This window comes from Amphiura filiformis, chromosome 2 (assembly GCF_039555335.1).
Source record: "Amphiura filiformis chromosome 2, Afil_fr2py, whole genome shotgun sequence".
Lineage (NCBI taxonomy): Eukaryota > Metazoa > Echinodermata > Ophiuroidea > Amphilepidida > Amphiuridae > Amphiura > Amphiura filiformis.
In genome coordinates, this window is record NC_092629.1 from 27500485 (window position 1) to 27510586 (window position 10102).

The following is a 10102-nucleotide window of genomic DNA, read 5'->3' on the forward strand; positions in this document are numbered from 1 at the left end:
TAGGTAGCAGTCATTGACCGTTTGCACATCACAGACTTCAGTCGCTGGCTACGCTTTTCCGTTTCAATTTCGATATAGTGTTCTTCAAGAACTTTGTGATTTTTGGATTTTTCGAGGCTGATTATGTCGAACAGAGAGGGACAAGCTGCAGTATTAGCAGGTCAATTTCAACAAGAAGAAGGTGAAGTACAACCTATTCAAGTTTTAACTTTACAGAGTATTTCTGATCTTATTAAAGCTGAAGTGGGTGGCGTCAGAGAGTATATAGATGACGCATTAAGTTCAACAAAAAATCAAGTGCTTGAATCAGCGAGAGAGTCGGCTAAGGCTCAGTTCAAGTTCAGAGGCAACAAGCTTCAGTTTGAATTCAACGTCCAGGTGAAAGAGCGAATAGACAGGGCGTTAGAGAAGTTAGAGAAAGGTGATATTCACTTCGCAAAAGCAGAGCTGAGGGCTGGTCTAGAAGAAATCAAAACCAGAAACAAGCATATAAAACTGGCCGACAAAAACGAAAGTTGGAAGGTGGTAGATGAATATAAGGCGGAGGAGTTAGCAGATAATTCAGATGATGAAAAGAGAATCAAGGCGGCTGTTAGAGCCGTGTCAGCAAAAGAAAGAAAGCCTAAGAAAGGTCAATTCCGAAGGAATGCCCCATACCCTCAGAGCCGTCGTCATGAGACTTATCCCAATCCTCATAGTAATTTTCGTGGCTATGTGCAACAGAATAGATACCCGTATTCAGGAAGCGGCGTCACCCGGAGATAGGTCGAGGGGCGTGGTTGCCAAGCCTACTGACCACGGTGGCCGCCGTGGCGTTAAGAGGCACTGGCAGTATAATTGCCAAGCAATTAGACAATTCAAGCCAGATTTCAAACAAGGCCACTAAAGCTGATAAATGTGCAGGTAGGCACATATTTTATAAATTTGGTAGTTGTTTAATGTTTGGTGTGTTTGTGAATTAAAAAATCGAACGAGTGAAACGAGTGATAATATAACAAAGAAATGCCCAATCGGTTTTGTCATAGTTGAACGCGTGAGTGACGATCGTTTTATAGGAATTTTTTGTTTCTTTATGGTGTATGATATGCACGGGACCGTGTAAGCGGGTTTAAGCAGTTTGTGATCTATACGTCGTATGACTAGTTTTGTTGAATTATGTAACCGATCTATTAACCCGAGTTGGGAGTTTTTGTGTCATAGTTGGTTGTTAAATGATTGTTTTCTGGATGGAGAGAAATCAATGATTTTTATGTAATCCTAATATGGATGTGTTGCAATACAAGTTAACGAAAGTTGCTGAAAGTGTCGGTTGTTCCGGGCGTTTGTTATATATAATTTTATTTTTATACATTTTATATAGCTCCATCTTATGGGTCTATGACTTCAAATACAGCAGGTATTTTTTCACGCGGACTTAGTGCAGGTCAGGAAGCGGGTCATTCAACTTCAGATATTTTTTCAGCCGGGCCAAACAGAGGATTGGTGTCAGTTACAACATGTTCTATCGGCTGGGGACACTGATTTTAGGTACGATTTTGATTTCTTTTTGAACAATTTTTACGAATACGAGCAAGGTAATGCTGAACCTATAGTTCGAGGAAGAATGAAGGCGAACATCGCATTCTGGAAGGAGATTGGAGCGCCAGATGACATTCTCCGTGTTATTGAATTTGGTTATGTGATTCCGTTTTACAATACTCCTGAGCCAGCAGTTTTCAGGAACAATAAATCAGCTCGTGACAATTCTGATTTTGTTTCGGAAGCCGTTAATGATCTATTATCGAAGAATTTAGTTGCTGAATTATCTTTACCGCCTGACATTATAAACCCTCTTTCAGTTTCTATTCAAAGTTCAGGGAAGAAGAGACTAATTTTAGATCTTCGTTATATCAATAATCACGTTTGGAAAACGAAAATTCATTTCGAAGACTGGTCTGATGCGTTACTATTCTTTAAGAAGAACAATTATATGTTTTCATTTGATTTGAAATCTGGGTATCACCACATAGACATTTATCCAGATCAATGTAAATATCTCAGTTTTGCGTGGGATTTTGGGACAGGTTTAAGGTACTTTGAGTTTAGAGTTTTACCCTTCGGGTTAACTTCGGCACCTAGAGTCTTTACCAAAATAATTCGACCTTTGGTTAAGCATTGGAGAGACAAGGGATACTTTATTGTAGTGTATTTAGATGACGGTTGGTGCACTGCACCATCATATAGTGCTTGTGAATTGATTGCTAGTTCTGTTAAACAGGATCTTTTGAAAGCTGGATTGGTTCCTAATTCAGAGAAGTCCGTCTGGATGCCATCACAGAGGATTGATTGGCTGGGACTTACCTGGGATACAGAGAAAGGTTTGTTGAAAGTAATAGAAAGAAGAGTGAATAACATCATCACATGTATTGATGGTCTTAAGGGTAAGCTACCTTATATTACAGCTCGCCAGTTAGCTGAGTTTGTAGGGAGAATTATATCTCTGATACCAGTATGTGGACACGTTGCACAGCTAAGAACTAGATTTTCGATCATGACGATTTGTGATCATCAGACACACTGGGATAAGATATTTAAGGTTCCAGGGGATAGCCCTATTATTGAAGAATTGTTTTTCTGGAGAACGAACCTAAGAAATATGAATAACAGATATGTGTTTGAATATTCGTTACCACAGGTATTACTGTATTCAGATGCCAGCCACAGTGGCTGCGGAGCATGGACAAGGGACAGGATGATAGTATAATCATGTTTAATCAGAGTTGGTTGGAACAAGAAATCGGTAAGAGCTCCACATGGAGGGAATTGAAAGGCGTGGATTTAGCGCTGAGAGCGTTTGTTCCTAGATTACAAGGCAAGTGTGTGACAGTTTTCTCTGATAATATGGGTGTTGCAGCTGTGATCAAGAAAGGAAGCATGAAATTGGATCTTCATACATTAAGTATTGATATAGCATCTTTTTGCAGAGAGGAGAATATAGATCTCCATGTTCAATGGGTTCCGAGAGAAGAGAACACCCTAGCAGATTCTCTAAGCAGGGAGATAGAATTTGATGATTGGGGAGTTTCCCAGAGTTTCTTTAATTTTATGGATTCTTTGTGGGGTCCCCATTCTGTTGACCGTTTTGCAGACAATCAGAATGCGAAGTTAAGATCGTTTAATTCAAAATTCTGGTGTCACAATACTAGCCAGGTAGACGCTTTTGCAATTTCATGGGCAGGGGAGAACAATTGGTTGGTCCCACCCATATCTCTTGTTGGTCAATGTGAAAGTTTGTAAAGCACAAGCATCGCTTGTTATTCCCCACTGGCCATCGGCACCGTTCTGGCCTGTCCTGTTCTCTAAGGATAGTGAGTTTGCCAAAATAGCTGTAAAAGTGATCAGGTTTTCTGACCCCGCTTTTATATTTGTTCAAGGTAGAAATAAGAAATCTATATTTGGCTCAGCAGAATTCACTAGTGAAGTAATTTGTGTAAGATTGGACGGAAGAGTATAATTCTGAAGTTTATGGGATATTATGCTCACTGGAGCTAAGATAATTATATAGCTCATTGGAGCTTGGATATAGCTCACTGGAGCTAAGAATTAGCTCACTGGAGCCTAAGAAATAGCTCACTGGAGCTAGATGTTATATAGCTCACGGGAGCTTTTATGCGAATATTTACGAGCGTTTTTGTTTTAATGTATAGCTCACTGGAGCAGAAGTCAGATGTTTAATTCATCGGAATTTAAATTCACTGGAATGAGTAGGCCTGTTATATTACTCGCTGGAGCTTGTATGGCTCAAGATCACGGGGCTTTTATGTATAAACGAGCGTTTTTGTTTAATGCATTATAGTTCACTGGAACTGATGTCAGATACCGGAATTAATATTCACTGGAATTTTGTAGGCATAGGCCTAGTATAATAATATATGAATATATACAAGAAATAAATTTGGTAATGGATATACCAGTAATAAGATAAATATTGGATGGATGGACGGATGTGTGTTTTCCTATTTTTTATTTTCAGAGAGAATGCATTCCGAAATACAATAGCTCACGTTATGGATGCTTCGAGGGCTGAGAGCACAGTCAAGAAGTATAAGCATGCCATTGCAACTTGGGAAGTCTGGTGTAGACTGAATAGAGTTAACTCTAAAGAAGCTGTACACGAGGATATCGCAAGGTATTTTATTCATATGTTCAACGACAATGCTCCTTATAGCAGGATAGAAACAGCATTTTTCGCAATTAAGTGGCATTTTAATTGTTGTCCAAAGACATGTATGAATAATCCATGTGAAACGCGTTTTTTACAGCTGTTAATGGATGGTCTGAAACGTTTGTTAGCAAAGCCAGCTGATAATAGAAAGGAGCCTATTACAGCAGACAATTTACGTTCTATTATTGATAAGTTTAATCAAGATAATTTAAAGGATCTGAGATTGTGTACCATGATGCTTGTAGCATACGCAGGTTTTCTGCGGTATGATGAATTGTCGAATATTAAGGTTTGCGACATAGAGTTGTGTGATTCACATGTAAAAATCTTTATAGAAAAGAGTAAGACTGATCAACTCAGAGAGGGAGCATGGGTTATAATTGGTGCGACAGGTAAGAGTACATGCCCAGTTGCTATGCTTAGGAGATATATGGAGTGCGCAGGTTTTATCGATTTAGATATATCTCAATATCTATTCACATCAATTACTATGCTCAAATCTCAAAACAAATATGTTGTACGTTCTAGAAAATTATCTTACTCAAGGTGTAGAGAGATACTCAAGGAGGCATTGGGAGAGATTGGTTTAGATGCTAGCAAGTTCGGAGTGCATAGTTTGCGTGCCGGGGGTGCATCGGCAGCTGCAGCCTTCGGAGTACCTGACAGGTTGTTTAAACGTCATGGACGTTGGAAGTCCGATTCTTCTAAGGACAGGTACGTGAAGGAGACTATGTCCAACAAACTACTGGTATCTATGAATTTAGGTATATAAAATCCAGCTTAATGTTATAATATGACAGGAATAGTGTTTTGCCTATTATACTTCAGGATGTGAAAATAGTAGGCCTTTTGTTCAATTAATTTGTAAATATGAGATCCTGGTATGAGATCTAACGTAAAATGATGTATATTAAATATGAAAGTCTATATTATTGCTTCCTTTGCCCGTTCTTTAGTATTGACTAAGGGGAAACTACTGAATTCGTCGTGCAGTCCGGTGTTCCCCAAAGGACCATAAGGTCGGTGTGTTATGTTGTATATATGTGCGCAAAAGGAGCGATGAGTTAAATAGAAAATCATTTATTTTCGGCTGAGCATGCGCGAAAGAGAAAATAATGCTAATTTTCTATTGGTCGAAAGTTGTATTTTGCATATGCAAATGTATGGCGGGAAATTCTATTGTGATCGGAGGGGTGGGAGTGGCAAGAATGGTAGGTAGCAGTCATTGACCGTTTGCACATCACAGACTTCAGTCGCTGGCTACGCTTTTGAATTTATTTTTATCATTACAAAAACTTATCACTGATAAAGTTTTGCGGAGTTATTATTTTCAGTTTCCGTGGAATTGGAGGATCAATCGCAACAAGAAAACTTCAGAATGAAGGAGCTGTATGCGTAGGATTTTTTGGAAAATGAAGACTTTGACTTTGAAGAATACTTCGCAACGCTTCCATACATGAAGTCAAGCGCGAAGAGGTGGGAGGTGGTGAGTGGAAAGGGCTTAACTTTGGAATAAGTAAGTATACCATCGGGTCATGTATGTGCTGGTGTTCACTGGAACCATGAGCATCATACCGCCCTCATCAAGCGAGCCAACTACTGAATTCGTCGTGCAGTCCGGTGTTCCCCAAAGGACCATAAGGTCGGTGTGTTATGTTGTATATATGTGCGCAAAAGGAGCGATGAGTTAAATAGAAAATCATTTATTTTCGGCTGAGCATGCGCGAAAGAGAAAATAATATGATTTTGAACCGACCTATATTTCAGTTGCTTAGCAACGGACGCCTCCGGTATCTGAGCAGGTTCCATGCACTTCGACGCTTCGTAAAATTTCAACTTGACATCAACTAATGAACGTGGAACACACTTGGAACCACCTAGTATACGATACCAATGATTTTGCTTGTTTGTTGTTCATTGTTAGTCTATTTAACATCAAATTGTTTATCATAGATCTTGTCACAGAATGTTAATGGCCGATCACAAACATAGGTCGAGTTACCATGGTTACACCTCAAAAGCTATGCACGAAACTTACTTTTTGAACAGGAAAACCTAGTATATTATTATTAAAAATGTATATTTTCTGTGGATGTACTTCTTGCAGGTATAACCCAATGAATGTAATCATGGTAATCATGGTAATGGTAGATTAACATTATTAAAATCAGACGCCCGGAGTAAAAAGATAATTATGTCACACTTCATGGGTCAGATCAAAACCGAAGAAAGTAACTGCTCTGCTAACATTGGTATGATGCAGCTATCTACTACTGATATTGGCATTGATGAAGTAGCCATCTACTACTGATATTGGTGTTGATGAAGTAGCCATCTGCTTCTGATATTGGCATTGATGAAGTAGCTATCTACTACTGATATTGATACTGATGAATTTGAAGAAGTGGTCATCTACTTTTGATATTGATGTTGATGAAGCAACCATCTACTACTGATATTGGTGTTGATGAAGTAGCCATATTGATGTTGGTGAAGCAACTATTGATGAAATAGTTATCTACTGCTGATATTGGTTTTGATGAAGTAGTCATCTACTATTGATATTGGTGATGATGAAGTAGCTATCTACTACTGATATTGGTATTGATTGATGAGGTAGCTATCTACTACTGATATTGGTGTTGAAGAAGTGGCCATCTACTATTGATATTGATGTTGATGAAGCAACTATCTATATACTACTGATATTGGTGTTGATGAAGTAGCTATATTGGTGTTGGTGAAGATGAGTTGGTTGATGAAATAGTTATCTACTGCTGATATTGGTGTTGATGAAGTAGTCATCTACTACTGATATTGGTGTTGATGACGCAGCTATATACTACTGATATTGGTGATGATGAAGTAGCTATCTACTACTGATATTGGTATTGATTGATGAAGTAGTCATCTACTCCTGATATTGGTGTTGATGAAGCAGCTATCTACTACTGATATTGGTGCTAATGAAGTAGTCATCTACTTCTGATATTGGCATTGATGGAGCAGCTATCTACAACTGATATTGGTGTTGATGAAGTAACCATCTACTACTGATATTGGTGTTGATGAAGTAGCCATATTGGTATTGGTGAAGCAGCTATCTACTACTGATATTGGTGTTGATGAAGTAGCCGTCTACTACTGATATTGGTATTGATTGATGAAGCAGCTATCTACTACTGATGTTGATGTTGATGAAGTAGCCATATTGGTGTTGATGAAGCAGCTATCTACTACTGATATTGGTGTTGATGAAGCAGCTATCTACTACTGATATTACTATGAAGTATTCATCTACTTCTGATATTGGCATTGATGAAGCAGCTATCTACTATTGATACTGGTGTTGATGAGGTAGCTATCTACTGTTGATTTTGGTGTTAATTAAGTTGCCATTTACTCCTGATATCGGTGTTGATGAAGTAGTAATCTACTACTGAAAGTGGTATTGATGAAGTAGTCACATACTACTGATATTGGTGTTGATGAAGTAGTCATGTACTGCTGATGTTGGTGTTGATGAAGTAGCTATCTACTGCTGATATTGGTATTGATGAAGTAGTCATCTACTACTGATATTGGTATTGATGAAGTAGTCATATACTACTGATATTGGTGTTGATGAAGTAGTCATGTACTGCTGATATTGATGTTGACAAAATCCTCATCTATTATACTGATATGATGATGATGATGATGATGATGATGATGATGATAATGATGATGCTGATGGTGATGATTATGATGATGATGATGATGATGATGATGATGATGATGATGATGATGGTGATGGTGATGGTGATGATGATGATGATGATGGTGATGATGATGATGATGATGATGATGATGATGATGATGATGATGATTATGATGACGACGAAGGCGACGATGATGACGAACATTGAGATGATGATTATGATGATAACGATAATGTGAGGAATTAGTTCGCTAACTACAGATTTTATAAAGTTCTTTGCTAACTATTGCTCTCGCAGTAGTACGAGTGTTAATTTGAGTGACTCTTGCCTTCTGGCTATTTGTCGCTGCCGTAGCCCTCGTGATAATATACACAAAATATATTCGATCGAGTCAATGATGTTGAAATAATGTTGACACGGCCTGGTTTGAAACGATAAACAACATTCTTATTAATGACCTGGTTTCTCCTCGGGCCTATATTTCAATTATAAATCTTACCATGACGTTGAGGAGGCAATTCGGCTGTTTTAAGAACGATTTGTACTCCCTTTATTTAATTTATAAGAGAAGTATTCAAAACCCTCCGTTCTAGATATTTTCGCAGATCCTAACATTATCCTTATCCACCATGTCCTTGAAGGTGGGGGACTGGAGACCTGTCCTTAAATGTATAAGAGCTTTATGAGAGAAGTAAAGAAGAAATTCAAAGCCCTCCATTCTAGATAAACTCAAGCAGATTGTGACCCCTGTCATTTGTCACTCCCAGTCCAAATTTGCCAGCAGTACCCTGCCATGTTGGATATGCATCTGGTCCTACTTTTGCATTCCTGTGTATTTGGCTTTCTTTATTCAGAGAATAATTATTGTATACGTAGAAGCAATAAAAATTATTAGAACAACGTCTCTATTTTGTGACACGTTTCTAACGCAATAGGAGTGAGTTTTTTGTCTGGCACAGCCCACTCCGGAAGACGCTAGTAAATACTCGGACATTGTTGGTCAAACATGTTATTTTAATAACATAAATATTGCATTAATATTGATAGCAAAAAACCTATGGGCAAATTTCAATAAGTGGCTGGGACTATACAATGCATGGTGAGAAACTGAATGACGAACGCGACAGTTCTGGATTCGCGATTTATATAGATTGCTGTTGAATATCAGCATTAGTGGATCTACCTATAGTATACGGCCAAATCGGCGATTCTAGTTGAAATTCACACACCCCTATGGAAGACATGACCTTAATCTTCCACACAGGGAGGGTGAATTTCAATTGGAGCAACCTGAATTGGTGACTCCGTTTTGCAAATTTCACCCCCTGTGTGAGAGATTAAGGTCATGTCTTCCATAGGGGGTGTATGGATTTCATCTGGAATAGCCCAATGCATGCGCGAAATAGGCTAGTCAAATTCGGCTTCAAAAGGTGGAATAGAAAAATTGCAACAGAATTGATTCTTTTGCTCTCAGTGCATTTTTAGCGAAATAGGCCAATTAAATTTAGCTTCAAAGGTAAAGGCAAAGGTAAATAAAATTGTAACATAACTGATGTTGTTCACAATACATTTCTACATGTTCCTTAAGGGATGGGGTATGAACGTTTGGACAGTATTTATTGTGTGACATTAGAGCACATCAGACGTATCGAATTGCATTTCTGAATACGAAGAATGTCCTTCTGATATCAAATAATTTTGATTTTGTTTTGAAATTCACAGTGTAATACACATTTTATGGCAAATGATTAAAATTGATATTTTTGATATTTAACAGTACTCGAAAGTAAACTTTATAAATCTGATGATTTATACTTAAAGTGTATGTAGGTGGGATGAAAAGCCGACGATCAATTGAAAATTTTGACCTTTCGTATTGAAGATATGAATTTTTTCCCCAAAACACCCCAAAAAAATTGGGTCTTTTTGGGAAAAAATCCATATCTTCAATATGAAAGGTCAAAATTTTCAATTGATCGTCATTTTTCCTCCCAGCTACATACACTTTAAGAATATATCATTAGATTTATAAAATTTACTTCGAGGACTGTTATATCAAAAATGTGAACAATATCAAATTTTTATAATTTGTCATAAAATTTGTATTATATCGTGAATTTCAAAAATGAAAATTATTTGATATCAGAAAGACATTCTTCGTATTCAGAATGCAATTCGATATGTCTGATGTGCTCTC

General features: G+C 37.8%; 1 protein-coding gene and 1 long non-coding RNA gene across 3 annotated transcripts; both read left to right on the forward strand.

Annotated features, from left to right (window-relative positions):
* The first annotated feature begins 817 nt into the window (after nt 1-817).
* On the forward strand, nt 818-3219 carry LOC140135764 (uncharacterized). Of its 2 annotated transcripts, none has more exons than XR_011856568.1 (3): nt 818-903; nt 1361-1527; nt 2258-3219. It is a non-coding gene; the product is annotated as an uncharacterized lncRNA (long non-coding RNA). The 2 variants fall into 2 exon arrangements; XR_011856567.1 differs by having other exon boundaries at nt 824-1527; nt 2258-2357; nt 2675-3219.
* Nucleotides 3220-3924: 705 nt separating this feature from the next.
* On the forward strand, nt 3925-5617 carry LOC140135773 (integrase/recombinase xerD homolog). Its single transcript, XM_072157393.1, has one exon. It carries the CDS (start codon nt 3972-3974, stop codon nt 4974-4976), a length of 1005 nt encoding a protein of 334 aa, XP_072013494.1. The 5' UTR covers nt 3925-3971; the 3' UTR covers nt 4977-5617.
* The last annotated feature ends 4485 nt before the right edge of the window (nt 5618-10102 follow it).

Excerpts from the sequence above, each read along its gene's own strand:
- LOC140135773 (XM_072157393.1), top strand. The coding sequence starts at position 3,972 with ATGGATGGACGGATGTGTGTTTTCCTATTTTTTATTTTCAGAGAGAAT.